Raw genomic sequence first — 18,716 nt, forward strand, 5'->3', positions numbered from 1 at the left:
GGAACCTCCATTGTATTGGAGGTAGATGCTAACTGACCAATATCCAATTGTAAGGCCTGTGTCACCAATTGACGTCCTGAAGTGAAAACGTCAGGACGTATTGCATATACTCAGTAACTGTATGGTACACTGAGTGTCCTGGATTGTTCTGTAGCCATCTTGAAGAGCTACATGTCCTTGAGTCCCTTTTGTCCCCAAGGGAACAGGGTAGCATCACACCTGCATGTATCTCTCCCGCTCACTTCATCCTATAGCTAAATAACTTCCTGTGCTATCTGTGAGGCTGTTTGTCTGGAGAACTACAGACAGTCCCCCTCCCCCCTCCTTCCATGGGCTCTCCATCCACAGAGAAACCAATTTGCTGCCCAGTGAATTCTGCTGTGGCCGATAATTGGCTATTTTGTCCACGGCTATGAATTCATCTTCAAAATTAATGAGGTTGATGAAAATTAATCGTCATCTGCAGGGTTGCAGGTCTGATGCAATTTGTGTTGTGCCTGACAAAGTGTCGCAGAGAGGTTCGTTCCCACTTGACGAGCGTAGACCGCCATTCTGATTTTCTTGGGAAATGAAAAAAACATTCCCAAATCTAATGGGTTTAATGTTTCGACACCAGCCCTCTTAATTGTGATATGCTTTCTTTATTTTCCCATCAAAGCCATCATTTAGATTTTAATCAGGAACAAGCAAAGGCGTGTAACAATATCAAGAAACCACAACTAAGCAGTAACCTTCGCCACAAACGAGCAAGAGCAACATATCTGTTGTTCAACACGGCATCCTCATTAACAAATAGAAGTGTTCACTGGCCTTCATCTGATCACACTCTGACTCTGAGCTACATAACAAAGCCTATTTCAGGATCGCCAAGGTTCATTTCCATGTTCAGAGTCATTACTGAGTAATGTACGTTTGTTTCTGATGCCATTCCGCCTTGACTCTGCACAGTTAGAAATAAAGAGCTCATTTGCACGATTCACATTAGCCAAAGCATATGTATGACCTTGGTATAACAAGCTCACTGACATCCTCTTGATTCACAGTGGTTAGAAAACAAACTCGGCTGTTATGGTCCTCATAGCTTGGGTCTTAATGTAACTCTGGGCCTCAAGAGGACTGCAGGGACCAGGGCTGAATGTCATACCCTGCATGAAGCGATTACCTCTGAATAATGTGATTTATTAAATAACATTTTAACTTTATTTTTATGCTTTATTGATTTTTCTGAGAGATATAGCTTCACATAAGATTTTGTCTTCTGTTTATCCTCAAATGTTATTCTGTTCTGTTCTAGTCAGAGCTGAGAAAAGGTTAAATATACAGCTTCCCAGCCTTGACATGCCCAGATGCCTTGTACCAACACAGCTTTTTAGGCGATTTTCAAGGGCTGCAAAGGGAGCCTTCACACAGTTTTCAAACACTCTTTGATGAACGCTCAAGTTCACAAGGCGTTAAACCGGGGAAAGGAGGGGAGGCGAGGGACCAGCCTGTAAAAAGGGCCGTCTGAAATGTGCTGAAGTAGGGGTAAACAGGGCTAAAAGAGAATTGCTAAAATGGTAGAGTGCGAGTATATGTGAACATGTGCACATGTACTATAGATTTGTATGTGTGTGTGTATGCATGGAAAGTCAAGGCCGTACTGAAAAGCACAGAGACATAGGCCTTAACTGTTTACCAAACAAAATGGAGGGAAAGGCAGCAGGCGTCAAACTGTCCACTTTACAGCTCTGAAAGAGGTTTCGCAACCTCTGCGGCATGCACTTCATGGAGAGCTTAAATGGACCTGGGGGACAGCGTGAGAGGATGAGGTGGTGATCCAGATTTTTAAGAAGCATGTGATGGTGTGATTCATTTCCAGCCCATCTAAAGAGCATCTGCGAAGATCATGAAGTAGATATGGTTAATTTCTCTGCTGTGCTAGGAAGTCGAAGTTGCTAAATGTGGTCCCTCTTTAAAACATGATGTTAGAGGAACGGGGGGGGGGGCAGGTGGAGTAAAGGGGAGAACACAGCAAACATCACACAGGGTTCGGCATCCTTTACTGGTTCTGTCTGCGACGGGGTGGCGGTCCGGGTGGCAGGCCTAGACTCCACTAACATCACTGGTTGGTAGGTGCGGCGAGTGATGGTTTTGACCACTTTGGTCACCTACAGTTGCAGAGACGAGTGGGTAGAGCTATCAGTAAACTGCATTAGATTTCATTATGCGTGGATGTACATCCACCGTGTTGCTTTAACAATGTGATAAACATGGATCGGAAATGACACAACCTTGTTAGGCTACGTGTAGCTGTTTGCAATCTGAGAGAGGAGAGTGTGTTCTTACTGCACTCCAGTAATTATTTTAAAGAGTCTGTCTGAAGTAGAAAATGTGTCGGTTCTTTATTGTGTTCAATTCAACAGCGCCAACTCATTTCTCACAACAGCTGTATCTGATAAACTAACCCCTACCTACTCAAGGTTGGCTCCCCAGCGTGTGCACGGTAGTGAAAGTGCTTTATTTGTTTGTCGGGTCTGCCTCAACTCTCATTAGCTCACATCCAGAGGAAAGAGAAGGACCGCCGCTTGCATTGGCCCAACTGAGCTCTTCCCCCGACATGGCTGGTGTTCCATTCACAGAGTGTGCCAGCAGGAAGAAAGAGCTGGATGATGGCCAAGGGAAAGCATGGCAAGCTGGGACAGAGGGACGGACAAGGATCTAATTTAGCGCGTTCATGCGCTCAGACTCATTCAGGGTTTAGGGCCAATTCACTTTGAGTTTGAATTGATTGAAAACATAAATAGTCGGCAGTTAATCTGCTATTGAAAGGCTGTTCGTAGTTGTTTTCCAATTCTACATGAAAAATGTTCTACTATAATTGAATTTGTCCGTTGAAAGTTACCCTGACCCCCTCCACAAACACTTGAGTGTACATGAGTCCAGCCTCTTTTTGCTGACATCCTCTCATATACGGTAGACTTTGTCTGCCTAACTAGTAATATTGCTGATACTAAATCAGCTAGAAACAAACTTTTTTGCATGCAAACCAAGAAGATGGGTTTCGTGTTTCATCTTCCAGCAGTGAGATGGGGGATAACCATCAAGGGGAGGGAGTGTGTTAGCATTAGACAGTGGCAAGACGTTGGTTCAAAAGAACAGATAAGCACATAAATAAAACTGCAAGTTGCTGCGAGATGAGTAGAGAGATAGAAAAAGGAGAGAGGGTGGAAAAACAACACATGAACGTTAGAGAGAGGAGAAGCAGGGGGGACAAAAAGAGAGGGGGGAAGTGAGGGAGACGAGGAGAGGCGTTTCTTTGAGTAAACTCTCAGCTCGGTCTGGATATATTTGCCACCACAGAGACGTTGGCTTCCAGAAGTTCACCCTGAACATTAATCTGCTTTTCTACTCAAAGTGACTTTCAGGGAGCATCCGATCCCTTCTCCCAGCAGGGTGGCGGCCCCTTTCAAGGCGTGTCCTTCCTCTTCCCTTCCTCAGCAGCAAAGCCCTTGATTAGTGTGATGTTTAACTGCACATACGTGTGTGCGATATCCCTAAGAAGGTCTATGTATGCATTCAAGAAATCATGTGTGTATGAGTGTGTGTGTGTGTGTGTGTGGCCAATCCCCTCACAGTAAACAGGCTGCAGGGCAATGGGCCCTCCCTGATGAGGGATTAGTCCAGGCTTTTTAATTACAGTTTCACAGTCCCTAGAGTAGGCGCTCCACACAGTGATCTCCACTCCACTGGAAGCATACAGCAGCAGCAGCAGCAGCAGCAGTCGGTGGCTACGTTTACATCCGAATCCCAAGCAAAATGTTGCAATATAAGATTATCTTTGAGGAATGCGTCTCAAAATGTGGAAGCAAAAAGAAAAGAGCTTCCAACCCCCACCTGAATTTTGTTTTCAAAAGAAAATCTGGCTTGGATTCTGGTGGGAATTCTTCTCTGTGCACAGAGAGAGTAGAATTCAAACTTAGAAGTGAAATGCAGACTTCCAAAACACAGTGAACAGGCACACACTTGAAATTCTTCAAAACCCCAACCTGACACCAAGAGGAGGACATTCTGGTTCGAGCAATTGCAGATTACTGATGCCACTTGAAATGTTTTTTCAGTACTGGGGTCTTCAAAGTGGTAGCAAATTACTTTGGGGAGTCAATGTATAACAAAATGGTAATTCATAACATTCAAAAATAAAAACCAAGCTTTCAGAAGACGACAGCTGGCAAAAAAAGGTCCTAAATAAGTAATTCCTGAAACAGGGATTTATAGTGTGTGCTTAGGATGTAATAGCAAGATTATAGTTACCAAGACACTTCCTATCATCAACATTCTGTATGGGGAGGTATTACATGTTATTAGTGCTGAACAGTGGTATTCTGTACCTCCTATAATGTCAATGAGGGATGTTGTAAGATAGAATTTATAAGAGGGAAATAAAAAGAGAGAGAGAGAGACCATGCAAAATAAATAATAAAAAAGAGAGAATGGGTCTCATCCCGGAAGGTAGAAGCAACAAGCAGTGAACTGAGGAGTTTTGTAGAGTATAGACTGGAGCATTATTTGGCTTGTGATGAAGCAGGTTGTGTTGCATACTGCTGCTGGAGCCTGTATGGGCACACATAAAATGGTGGCGTGGTGGGGAAAGCCATACTGGTATAAAAGTCTACTCACCTTCACGTTAGATGAGATATCCTTACAGAAAAACAACAGAACACAGTAGAGGACGAATCAACAAAAGAGCTTTTAAGAAGCACAAAACGAAGAGAACACCAGGGAACTTGGCTCATAATAACACAATAATCAAATAAATGAAGCCGTGAGAGGGAGATGAAACCACCTTGGGCTGAAGGATTATGGAATTTAGAGTTCTTGTGGAAGTCTGGGAGAGGAGGTACAGTACCGTGCTGTTTGGAAGCGCTAATCCATAACCATCATTTGAAGCAATATTGAAATGGATCAAAGGGAATTTGGAGGGTTTTGCAGCTATGAGCTCAATGGGATCTCTTAACCACAACAATGCAACTGCTCGGAGGTGTCCTGCTCAGGTGTGAGAGGAGCTAGCAGGTTGAATATCTAATGCTTAGTAGCACTCCTATTAGCATCTAGCATCATTATGATATGAAAACACTAAAAATCAACAAATAACATAACTTTGTTTCTCTCGATGCTGTTACTGCGTCTCACCTTGGTTTCTGTGCGCCGTGTGGTGCCGTCATCAGAGGTGACCACCGAGACGTGGGAGGTGGGGGTGCCGGGGTCCTCCTCTATGGTGACAGTCTCCTCCACCACCTCCTGCGGCTCCTGCATCATAGACAGGGATGTGGCGTTGCTGGGGCTCTGCTCCTAAACAGACAGGGTGGGGGAGAGAAGTTAGACAATCAGGAGGTAACAGATAGATTTTCATATTCAGTCGTCAGACAGCGTGGAGAAAAACAGCACAACATCCAGGTAATCTTCCGCTGGATTTACGACACCATGAAACTTCAATTGGGCGACTGCAGCAACAAATGATATGAGAATCCAGCAGAAGAAAAATAGAGCGTAAATAAGAACATTGCAAATGCAGGGTATTAAATATAAAGCCACCCACGATTTGCCGTGTGACACTTGAGCGTCAACTAGAGGCATGTAAAGTGTGAAAAACAGTACATGAATAATAATGTGCAGAAAAATAACAGCACTCAAATAACCTGAGATGAGCAGTTTAATGAAAAGTGTTTATGATACAACAAAGATAATAATGATTCTCATACAATGCAAGGGGTTTAAAAATTGGGAATATTTAGAAAACAAATTATAACTATACATTATTACCTGAAACTGTATACGGTAGGGTTAGGGTTAGTAACTACAGTACACCACCCTGATCGCTACACCCTCAGGTTCCACACAACGTAGTTTGAAACTCGACAGAACACATGTTCTCTTGACAATACCTCCATAGTATACATGAAAAAAACAATGAATATATAGTTTTTTTAGTTAGTTTCTTGTCTTGATAACCCATGATTTATACCCTGATATTATATCCAAACACTGCAATGCAGGGTAGCTAGCAACTCCTCACCCTTTTGAGACTTTAAATTGAGTTAAAGCTTCTTTCAAGGCAAGCGAAAGCCTGGAGTACTGTTTTTGATGCATATTTCATTGGGAGGCCATGGATTTAAAGAAGAAGTGTCCATGGGGTAAGGATGAAAGTGAGTATAGAGTCCCTGATACCCCACCTGACGCTGTGTGAATGTGTGAGAAAGATGTGCTTCCTGCTGCACTTCCTACTGATGGAATATGATATGAAGTCATTGGTCGGAGGTGCAACGCCCTGGCATGGCCCGCTGCTGTGCATGACTGTGACAACATTACAGCTCTCGCAATGGAGAGGGGAAGGAAGGCATTTGATGCAATCATTGATAACCAAAACAGTGCAGAGCAATGAGAGCGAGAGGAAATCAAAAGTAAGGGAGAGAGCGGAGAGGGAGTTTTTCTTTTAAAGGGGAAAGAGAGCAAGAAGGGTGGAGTTATAGTCCAGATAGATGTAACTGACATTAAGAACTTTTGTAAGGATGCCTGACATACCATTTTTATTGTCTTACTCCCTTTTTCTTTAGCTATGTGAGGGAAATGTCATTTTATTCATAAATGTGACAAAAGACCAACCAATTTATTTCCAAAAGGCAGTTTTTTTTTTTTTTTTTTTACTTTTGACCCCATTAATCTTAATCTAAAGATGTAAGAAGCAGATTATCTTTATCCGACCAAACTGGACCAAGGGTGAAAAACAACACGAAGCTGGAGGGAGAGAGTGAAGGCCATGGAGAGAGCAAGAGGGAAAGTTTCAGTGTTGTTCTCCACACTACAAGCAACACCTCATGAAGGGACACTGCTTGTGTTCCTCAGGTCTTGGAAGACACTAACAATTAAACAGTTCTCCATTGATTGGCCAGCTCCCCTCAGGCTTCAAAGCACCACACAGTCCTCATTGATCTTCAGTCCTTCTTGCTGATCAGTCAAAAGTTTCTATGATGAGGATCTTTTGGCCTAGTCCCACAACCCTCCTGCCTTCATGTCCCTGCAGGGAAAGAAACACCTGGGCCCTTGTTTGGGGTGTATGCAAAACCTCTTTCAGCAACACCAAGAAACTGGAAACCTTCTCTCTTTACCTGCGCCGCTCTGACCTCAGTCAATTAGCACCCTGAACAGTTAGGTCATTACTCTCGGAGAAAGGTTCCAAAGTCCCATTATTGGGGTTAATGACTGGTATTTTTACAACTGACCTCAGGCTAGACAGCACAGCTCGGCTGAGGAGGGCCTTGTAATGGTATTCAGAAAAGGTCAGTGCTGATTAGTTGCCTCCAATCAACATCCTTGTTCTGTTTAATCATAAATGTGAATTCCTTTTAATGACACTACGCAGTGTTGAAAACAATGGATACTAATACACCTACATTGCTACATTACTCATTTAAATATGGCCTTGTTCAGACACAGAAACACAAGGCTCAATGACCATTGTCATTCCAGTACCATACCAGTCCATTGTCTTACCGGGTCCCTACTCACTTGCTGCTCATTGCAATTTGACAGATAATCCATTAGCCTAAAGTAATATGGTTAAAGAAAGACAATAGTCCACTATGCAATCAATTAAGATAATTAAGCCATGTGCATGTGTACCAACTTGCATACATGGCATGATTTATCTGTTCACCCTCTGTACAAATGAGATACTATTCTTATGATTGAGCACAATCACTGTGAATGTTCCACCTCTCCAGCTCTCTGCTAATGAAATCTGCACAAATTAACTGCATTCCTATGAAGTTTCATTCCTTTGAAGGCTCATAGCATGAACCCAGAGGAGACGCCGTCAAAACAGCAATGTGTAATAAAAGCAGCAGTTTAAAACACATAGTGGACAGAGAGGAGGAATGGATCCTTAGAGGCTTGCTGACAAACTGGCTTCTTGATCCAAGCTTAATGCGGCATCTCTCGTTCACTTTCCTCTCGTCTCTGCGTGCACTAAGTGAGAGAGTGGAGTTGAACTCGACATTACAGCCCCTAAATAAATGATTAAAAGACGTCTGGTTGTGGGCTAGCACGACTGTCTGCCAGTCCCAGGGGAGTAACAGGCTGACTCTAAGTCGAGTAGACTCAGGAAGGCATACCCTTTAGTCAAGGGCGGGAGGAGAGGAGCACAGTGAGTTAATGGCTGACCTCAGAAAGATGATGAATGGTAAAGTGGAAGAAGGGTACAAGAGAGAATGTGGAAAGGGAGGGGGAGGAAGTTCAAGCACATTCAAATCTTGTGGAAATGGTGCAGGCTCAGCAGTATCAGAAAAGCAAGGGAAAAGCTTCTCAGCTAAAACGTAACCGAGGATCCCATGAGCAGAGCATCTCAACGCATTTGTTCCCCTGGAACAGCTATGACTAATTTCAACAGCGTATCATGAAAATGTGAAAGTCAGCAAGAGTCAAACCTGGATTTTAAGAGCACCTGGGAAAGAATACAGAACACAAGCTTTAAGGGTCGGGTTTATCCAGAGAAGTAAAACACATCTTTCCTGAGTCCAAGTGAATAACAAAGCGACACAAATGTTTCCTTTCTGACCCTAAAAGTCTCTGCCAAGAGATGGACCCCACGTCTGATGAGGAGAAAAGAGCTTGCGAGAGCTTTGCCAGTTAAATCACTTCTGTTCAGCCAGTGGTAGAGGAGCTCAGAACAGTCAGTGATGTGGCTCTGAAGAAGGCCTGAGGATTTGTACAACCTGCAGTTCATTCAGTCTTGGGTGATTGGCTTTGCAGTATAAGGAAGAGGGCTAGGTTGGTGGATAATGAAACCTCACCTTTCTGATCCTAAACAGAGAAGACTATTACACTGGCTAACTCCTGAATGGATGAGGCTTGGAGTGTGCGTGTACTTGTACAATAGCTACACTAAACTACATGAAAGCAGTGTGTATATGAGAAGAGACTTAAGAACTTGTGTTCTTCCATAACTCAACAGCGTAAAACACAATCATTGCCTCCAAAAAACAACAAACAATACCCTTGAAAAGAGCCCATGAGCAATCTCCTGTGGAGTGTATTTTATTACAATAGATCATGCAGGGACATATGGCTTCTTAAGAGCGACTAATCTGGACCGTAATGGATTGCCGTGCCGCAAAAAGAAAGAAAGAGGAGGAGGAGGAATATAAAGGCAGGAGATGAAGTGATACAGCAGTGTCAATTAGCGGCGGCCTGCTATCTGCCATCAATCCACACCCATTCATCATCTGTGTTCAATAAGCTGCTCAGTGGTGTGTGTGGATGGGGAGATAGAGTAAAATGTTGGAAAAGGAGAGAGCGTTCGCAGATAAGGAGCTTTCATCCCCCAGGACAGAATCACAACAAGAAAACTTCAGTTGGAGTTAAGAGAATGAGTCATCCCTGCAGAAGGTAACCAAGGTACACAGTACAACTAGTACACACATTTAATTGCCGTTGTGGTTATAGTATTCGGGCTAAAAATAGCATCATGGAGGAAATATACAGGGCCCGGCACTACTGACTTAAACTTAATCTTAAAACTGATGTGTGCTGGTCTAAGTCATATAACCTTTTAAAACGATATGTTGTCAAAGCAGTTCTTTATTTTAAACTCACATTTAGAGCAGGTTTTTTTATTACATGACAAAAAAGAATGTGGCGGTCTGGGGGCCTCATGGATCAGTTCACACCATATAACGGCAAAGTCTCCAGTTTCTAGCAGGGGACCATGTCCTACCCTCTCTCGGCCCCTTGTTTCCTGTCTGGCTCTACACTGTCAATATATAATGAAGACAAAATGCCTTGAAAAAGATAAATAAGGGTTAAACGTATTTGTGAATATCCCCAAACTAAGGTTCCAAAAACAACCTTGTTTTTGCCGGTATTTTACTGATAAAATATTTAAATAATTCCCAGCCATACAGTAAGGGTTGGGCATTATTTTTCAGCATTAGTTCATATACGACACCTAAGTTGCTGTATCAATACCAAAGTCTAAACCAAACATGCGCCTGCCATGCTTGAGTTAGTTAGTTAAATATAAAGCAGTCTAAAATTAGCAAAGTATCATTTATATCAGGAACTGTTTGATCAACAATGAGTATTGGACAAAAGGAATCTGACCGGACTTTTAATGTCAGTGTTCTTGATAGCCTTCAGGTGCTGCAAATGTTGGACAATACCAAAAACCTATTGAGATTGAGCTCAGCCGTATAAACAGTATAGTAATAATAAGCTTTTAAAACTAGTAAAGGGGTCAAAAGAGACATTGAGAGCTGGAAAGCCAATCATCTGCAAGAAATGATTCCTATGAACCGCACCACATGTTTCCTGTTGTCAGGTATTGTAGGTATACAGAATTTCAATACGTATTTCCCGGTCTGAACACAGTGGGAGGGAGCCTGCGGTTAATTTCAGGGTTGAGACAACAGAAGCTGTCAGATCGCCACCTGGTCATGCATACCGGCGTGATCAGAGTCACCTTCCTTCCTGATGCACACACATATACACAACATGCTCAGTCTTAGCCTGACCCCTGTGCAGTGACTAACAGGATTTCACTGCCGAGACATACCAGCAATCATTACATGGCTCTTACACAATTAATCCTCTAGCAAAGATCGCCTCGCTAACCTTGGTTCGTCCAATTTCCCATCAGTCCCTTCTGTTTCTACCACCTGCCCTCTCTGCAGCTCTCCACTGCAAAAAAATCACATGATGAAGTTCAAAAGAGAAAGAGGAAACATGTGAGAGCGTAGTGCACTAGGGTGACCTGTAAAAAAAAAAACTGAACTGCAGGCGTGTGATCCAAACATCAAGCCAAAATAAGGTTTGTTTGTGGGATGGAGCAGAGGTAGAGGGGAAGTCAAGTAGAGGAAGGGGAACTAAAGAGGCTGACAATGCGTGGCACAGGCCCAAAACAGCATGCTCTCCCAGGGTGAAAAGGAGAATGGGGGGCATTCAGTCACTTTTAAGGCCAGCCAGGCCTCATCTCAGTTACAGCCAGTGAATGATTGGAAGTCTAGCTGACCTGCTGTTGCGGTGTTTGGTGGTGAACTTTGTGTATTTGTGCATTTATGTGCGTACTTCAGTTTTGAAAATCCTTTTAGTCAACTCTTTTAAGGGGTAAAGCACACACAAAGAAGCATACAAACACACATAAAATAACTGCAGGGGAGAGGGCCAAAGTCCTGATGACGCAGCTGGGAATGATGGGACCTTAATCTCTTCTCCTCCAGCGACTGATCCTGGGCCAAATCTGGGTTTCTCTCCCTCTCTCATCTCTTTCATGCTTGGCCTACTGGTTTCAGACGCCTCCATCATTTCCCACCCCATTCCTGCTTTTCCCACCTCTTCCCTGAAATCCCCGCCCACTTCCCCCCGCGCCACCCTCCGTCGGCACACCCTTTTGTTCGTTTGCACCAGTGCCTAGACAACACTCGGGTTAGCCAGACCGCTTGACAGGCTCAGACCCCAAAAGACAGTGGCCACCTTGGGGCCTCACAACCAAACGCCAAGCCAAAGCAAAAACTTGCAGCTAAAGCTTGACTGCTTCCCGACGGGGCATTGCGACCACGTGTTCCCACTGAGAACTGACTATCTAGCGACAGTTGGAAATCCCAGCTCGACCCTCGGCAACATTCGACACCATCTTACTCTCTGGAATGGCTGATATTCCCATTCAAATTGGGTAATTTCTTACATATGCCATCAATTATACACTGTACATATAAACATACTTGCACACATGGAGTCACATACCACATATGTTGGCCTCACAATTCAAGTCCTGGAGTCAGATTGGAATTCATGGTAGCACTCAAACAACTCAAGCTGCAGAAAGATAAATAGGCTGTGCAGATTTCCAACAAGTAGCCAAAGAGACAGAAAGGGGGAGGAGGATCATAAATAAAAAACAAAAGTAGGAGAAACTGTACTACTGTAAAGTAAAACTGAGGCTATGAGAGCGATAGAGAAAAATAAAAATCCAGCACTGTAGAGGCAGATTGGCGGTAGCTTGCTACGGTGGACGGGTGGTGGTCAGAGTGCGGGGAGGTGGCGGCTTTGCCCTGATGGGGTAACTGGAGGGTGGGTTGTTTGCAGAACCCCTCCCGTCAGCCTCTGGATCAGTGTCAACATGACTCTGTCAGAGGACTGGTGATTGGATGGGGGGGGGGGGGGCGGATTGCAGTGTGTGGAGGAGGCTGTAAGACAGGCTTTGCCAGAAGCTCAGTTCATGTGAGGTCTACTGAAGATTTAGGGAGTTGGAAAGGGGACATATGTTCCACTTCCTGTCAGGCTACCAGCGCAACACTTATTGTCCCCCTGAAACCCTTTTCTCCAAAAACTGTCTGCATGTGCAGCCGCAGGGTGTCCCATTTAACAGAAATATACCCCCCCTCCCTCCATCTCTGGCATTCTTTCTGTCTCTCTTGTGTAGAAAACATAAAAGCCTGGGGCAGTTATAATGGAGGACTACTAACAGGCTTAGCAGGGTGCGCTCACTGTTTTAGGAATGATACTAAATGTCCTCATCTGTGACTGTGGTGTTGGGGTGTGTAGGGGATTCTCTACAGGAAGGGGGCAGGATGTCATCAAAACAGTGCCGTATTTCTTAGGACAAGCTCAGATTTCTCAAACTGTTTTATGTCATGAACTCCAAAACAGACCCTATGAACTTGTTTGGCAAAAAGTGTGCTTTTACTGATTTACTTCCAAACCATTAGAACCGTCTACACTGGCCGTAGGGCGTCATCAGAGGTGAGGCTTGTGACTGTATTCACTCGAACGCATTCTCTAGTTTGGCCATTTTGGAGCAAATGAAACTACTCCTCATCTTGACAGGAAACCCCCATAACCTCCTGAAGGAGCCCCAGAACGCCAAGGCACCTCCGCCATCAACACAACCCTGCTCTGAAAAACCCTTGTTGCACACACAGATAACACCTCGCAGAGCTAGTGCAGTCCATCACAATAACTGCGACTGCTTTTCAAATACGCACTCAGTCAAACGTGATTAACTTCCCTCTGGGGATATTTTTACGGCCTTGTGCCAACGGACTGGTAAAGGATTGGGCTCATTTTGCGGGCAATGGCGAGGCGAGCGAGCCAGAGGCGGAGGACAAGCCTCGAGAACTGGCCGATAGAGAAATCCCTGCCAATTTATTGCTAAACCTTCAACGGGTCATAAGATAAGGTGAGGCTGGATGTATATATGCCTCATAAAGGAGCTATTGTGCAACTTGATAAATCTATCAGGAAGCTTGAGCTACGGCCCAGTTACTTTATTTATTATCTCTGTGTCAGATGAAAAGAAATGTAATATAACATCTACTTGGCACTGCTCTGCTCAAAAGGCCTTGTGTAGTGCATGTGTACGTATGTGTGTGTGGGTGAGGAGGTAATAGGTGTGTATAGGAGCACACATTAGGTCAGTGCAGTTATTCCATCTGGACATAACATGAACAAGTATACCATGTTGATTTCCCAGACACATTAAGTCATTATTATAACACTAAATGTTAACTTGATGATACAGAAAACTGTACCAAGTTGAAGTCAGATACTGACAGAGGACTGGAGCAGGCCTCGACACACACACAGTCCCTCAGAGTCTGGCAGTTAGCAGTCAGAGCTCAACGTAAACCACAGATCTGAAATCTGTGGGTCAACCAGAGTATACGGACACCACGGCCTCCACATCCCTCAAAACAAAGACAGAGCCCTCTGTCCTCCGTGTTGGAAGTGAAACACTTCTAAGTCTGAGTATGCACAAAGAGAATTTTTCCTAATAGCAATTAAGGGAAGTGAGAGGGGGAGAAAGGCAAAGCCTCCATATCTGCACCTAATGTATTCCACTGCCTCTGGAAGAGGTAAACAGGGCTAAATTGGATCTGAACAGGATCTGTATTGGTTTGCTCGAGCTGACATTGTGTTGCAGTTAAGATTTTTAATCAGAGATTAATAGCGCCACAAAAAACAACAGCTCATTTACAAGCTAATAGAAACAAGTCTACCCGATTTCCTCTGAATATTGAATAGGGGTGTGTGTGTGTGTGTGTGTGTGTGTGTGTGTGTGTGTGTGTGTGTGTGTGTGTGTGTGTGTGTAGGCTGAGTGACCAGGGGAGTCTTTTAAGCTTAATTACAAAGCTGCAAGCTGATCATGAATATTTAAGACGAGGCAGATATCTGAATTATAGTTTTGGTAATGTGCCTTTTTTGCATGCTAAATTAGCAGAAAGTATAAAAATAAGTCTTTGAAGCTGTGGCTCAGTCGCTATAAAGTGTGGTTTTCATCCCAAACATTTGTAGGATGAATTAAAAATATTGTAAACTGCATTTTGAATGATCAGAAGGAGGGCGCTCTGGAGAATAATATATAAGTATATATATATATATATATATATATATGGCCGTATATACTGTAACTTTGAAACTCACGGTCTAATAGAGTCATTCTCATTCTCTGAAGAGCTCCCGAAGGTGTTGAATATGAAAGGGAGTCTCTTCCTTCCACTAAAGCATTAGCGCTTCTCAAATTGTATTTCTGTGTCATGCACTATTCATGCTCTGGGTCTGTGTTGTGTTGCTCTGCAGGTGGTTGGGAGGAAGAGGAGGATGCAGATGAAATATGGATTATCTCCTCTCAGTGTCTGGCTAAGCCCCACTTTGCTGGCACCGCTGCTTTTCAATGTAGCTCCCCTCCCACTCAGCCAGCCAGCTGCAGGCCTATAGCATCTGGCTGAAACCCCCCCCGCCCAGCCTTTAATCAACCAAACACACACACACACACACATAAACATCTTTATCCATCTCCCCCCATGATGGAAAAACCTCCCCCTCCTGCATCAGCCGCTGCTGTTCAGCGCTTTCTGTGCAACAGGAAACGCTGACTTCTGAAGATTTAGGTATCCAGTAAACAGGATCTTGACCCAAAATAGCCGTTAGCTGGAAGAGGAGTGATGACAGCCCAGACTCTAAACTGTCCTTTTAAGCGATGGGTCAGGGTAGTTTGGATGACAGATATCATCCAAACCCTGTTGAAGACATGACTCCTTACAGGAAGGAGATCTCAGCCCAACCCTTCAGAGTCCTCTGGGACATCAGCCAGAGCTGCTTTTACCCTAAAACCCTCAGAGCTCTGCAGAGTGTGCTACTTCACTTCTAGATATCACCTCCAGTGAATCTATTCACACTATGGATTTACTTTAACGGGTGATTCAGATTCTTTACAACTCAGGTGTTATTTCTGGCACTTTTGGGCAGCATTATACTCACCAAGTTATCTGCTGAGATCTGGGAATGTGTCAACATTGCTAAACAAGATTGTGGGCAGGGCAGGAAGTACAAGCAAACAGATCATCATAAAGACTTCAAACAAACAAATAAAATCAAGGCCTACGCCAAAATGATTGCCCAAACAATCCCTAAACATCTATTACGGTTTACAGGCCGAATCAAAGGTTTGGCGGACTGTGTCTGCCGTGATTGTGCACAAAGACTACCTCTGCAAATAAGGATTACAACATCATACTGCTAATCTGTGGGGTTGTTTGTTGTTGCTGTGTTTGCTGTTGACTGTAGCGATGTTGTCCTGTTCCCAGAGTTCAATGGTGGCGACAGAAATGATGGCCAAAAGTACGAAAATAAAACCTAATGTGTAATGAAGCAGAATTATCCTTTAAGACATAAAATGTGTTTTCTGTCAAAAACATTCTGACGTCAAAGATATGTGGAGTAACTGAAAGCGAAACAGACTGAACAAAAGGTGGTTGAGCCGCGTTTTAAAACTATGAACCTGTAAGTGTTAAAGCTCAACATACATTAAACTGTAAATGAGGAGAGCTCAAACCTTTTTGCATTACAGAGCCTCATTTGACACGTTCTGTGTCCGACTAAATTGTAAAGTTCCTAAACTGCCTGTTAGGGGATGAGACGGGATAATAATAGTCACATTTACACACAACGTACTCAGGATAATATGGAGTGACTAATGAAAACATCTAACTATTGCTCATTTAGCTGGGGACCCCCTGGCAACTTCTCAAGGACCTTCGGGGATCTCCAGACTCCACTTTGTAATAGATCCACAACACAACTATTTCAACCCGGGGGAACATGGGTAATCTAAAAGTAATTATGCAAATAACAACAGTCATCATCGCACACTTCAGTGGTGCTTCAAGCTAGTCCATAACGAGAAGAAGCTCCTGCAACAGCAGCTGATAGAGCGACTGCGCCTCCCTGTCTCCAGCTGTGATTATCAGGAACACTGAGGAGCTTGTGTGTGTTTGTCTCCGTCAGACAGAGGATGTCCGGTCCACGCCAGCCATCTGATTACCCACAATTCTGATGCCGTGCAGCCACTCCAAATCAAGTTAGCCTCATCTGCTTCCCTTAATTGACCAAAATAGAGGTACTTTCCGGGGTCGATGTCCAAGGCTTTCTAGCTAAATTGATGAAAGCCAAAGCCAGGATACAGTATGTTTTAAGGACGAGATGTATGGGTACTTCCCGATGCAAAACATCTAATAAATGAGACACTTACCATACCTAGCATTTAGAGATGATAGATAGTGATAGACATCATCTGATAAAAGGAACTCTACATCAACTTAAAGCACTGTTGGGACTGTGAAGCAGTTATTATACAGAGTCAATTGGCTGTGACAACTCATACTAATGTCGACAAGAGAGACTTAACCCAGGGTACTTGTTTATCTTATTGTAATAGCATGTGGCGTTTTGCTTGCATTGCAGTATAAGCAATGTGGGCGCTGGGCAAACTGCATGCAGACGGGAAGGAAGCAGGGGGGCTCGTCGCTTTCCTGTGTCTGCACACTAGGAATCCAACCCCACCCTAGCAGGCTGAATTCATAAATAAAGAGGGGTTAACTGGTGCAGTTCTGCAGAAGTTATACAACACTGGTCATTACTGCAGTTATTGATGCTTTTTTACGCCTGGAAAGAAAATGAATGGCAGAATCCATAGTCCCAGCTGTCAGTGGAAATTAAAACTGAAACACTTAGTCGACTAATCGATAAGTCACTATTATGAAGAGATTTCCTGCTTTTCTCTGTGTTATATGTTATTATTCTGAATATCTTTAGGTTGTGGATAGACCAAACAAGACAAGGTGGACATTTTTCACTATTTTCTGACTTTTGAAAGACCAAAAGATTAATGTAAAAAGTCATCTGCAGGATAATCGATCATGAAAATAACCGTTAGTTGCAGCCCGAGTGAAAGTGAGTGTGTTTCTGAAGGAGCATAGCAGTTTGCTACTGTTGCACAAACGCTCCATCACCTTATTATTATTATATAGAAAATAATTAAGCGTCTAAATATAACAAAGAAAGGCCCAGAGAAGTCCAACTTTAGCCTATTTTAGTCCAAATTCCCAAACTGTGTGCGGACACGCTGGCACACACACGTCAGCTCTCCTGTTAGAAAGCAAACTTTAATGAGCATCCTCTTTGCACTCTCAGTGTATATCCAGGGCAGAGGCTCAGTGAGGCCGCACCACCACGTTTACCTCTGATATTACCTTTGCACCAGCTGGCAGGAGCTGCTTTGTGTGAGAGTGTACATATCGTGGGTGAGCAGAGGCCCACACAGAGAGACTGGGCTCCACTCGAGGGGGAGCGGGCCTCTGTCTGAAGGCTTAAAATAGAGTGGAGGGTGTGAGATGACTGCAGCCAGACCAACTGTGGGGAGAGCTTTTGTCAGAAGGGGGGTTCGGGAGGTGGAGTGGGGGGGGGGGGCTGCATTCAACAACTCTTACTGCTGTGCAATGAGTTCTGCAGCTTCCAAGTGGAGCCCAAAAATAACTCACTACAATGACACATGTAGTGCATAGACTCACACACACTCAAAAAGACAGACGTCCATTATGGTTAGAGCAAGACTGGCTGGAAAATCTTTCCAGTAAGCGGAACGAAATCTGACATTCAAGTCTAATAGAGCGAGAGTCGTGAAATTGTTTAAAGTGTTTTCGGAGCTCCTTAAAGCACAATGAGGTCGGCTTCACTGAGGGCTTCACAGACCAACACTTTACAAGCTGCTGAGTAAAATCACGGCACACTGGAATAATTAAGACATGAGCTGTGGTCACAGAGGAATCATATCACAAGTGGAAAACGCTGACCGGCCAATATCAAAATAGTTTTAATCAAAGTCTAAATATGTTGGTTAACACTTTAATGTCTTCTGAGATATTTCTCACAGAAGTAGTCAACAGCAGGGGCAATGCTCTGTTCTGTCAAACACACACAGCTGTGCACCCGAGCACATCACAATAGAGGCACACACACACACACACACACACACACACACACACACACACACACACACACACACACACACACACACACACACACACACACACACACACACAGTACTTTTATTTGCTTGTATAAAAAAGTTTACTGGACAGTGACAGCCTTTTCCAATAATCCCTTGAGAAAGAGCTGTAAGAAGCGAAGCTCTGCCAAAAGAAAAGCGGGCACACAATCGAAAGCAAATCTTTTTCTGGGAAAACTGAATATAACCACGGGGCTTTTTTGTCATCTTTACACTGTTAGAAAAAAGGCCGAAATGCAAGTTTCTCAAAAGGTCCTCGTCAGCTTTTCACACAGGATTGCAGAGGTTACAAAAGCAGTGCGTAGGAACTGACTCGGAGGGCTGGACCGACATCAACAGCATT

The 18,716-nt window shown here is 43.8% G+C and overlaps 1 protein-coding gene across 11 annotated transcripts in view; it reads right to left on the reverse strand.

Annotated features, from left to right (window-relative positions):
* arvcfb (ARVCF delta catenin family member b) overlaps positions 1–18,716 on the reverse strand; it is a 193,817-nt gene that overhangs the window by 63,328 nt on the left and 111,773 nt on the right. For 9 of the 11 annotated variants that reach the window (XM_029440260.1, XM_029440250.1, XM_029440256.1 and 6 more), the window contains 2 exons: positions 5,170–5,328; positions 4,657–4,677 (listed from right to left, as the gene is read on the reverse strand). In XM_029440260.1, coding sequence (XP_029296120.1) covers positions 4,657–4,677; positions 5,170–5,295 — 147 coding nt within the window. In that variant the 5' untranslated portion in view covers positions 5,296–5,328. The remainder of the gene's footprint in view (positions 1–4,656; positions 4,678–5,169; positions 5,329–18,716) is intronic. The other 2 variants (XM_029440252.1, XM_029440253.1) reach the window with 1 other exon arrangement.

The sequence above is a fragment of the Cottoperca gobio genome, chromosome 9 (genome assembly GCF_900634415.1).
Source record: "Cottoperca gobio chromosome 9, fCotGob3.1, whole genome shotgun sequence".
Classification (NCBI taxonomy): domain Eukaryota; kingdom Metazoa; phylum Chordata; class Actinopteri; order Perciformes; family Bovichtidae; genus Cottoperca; species Cottoperca gobio.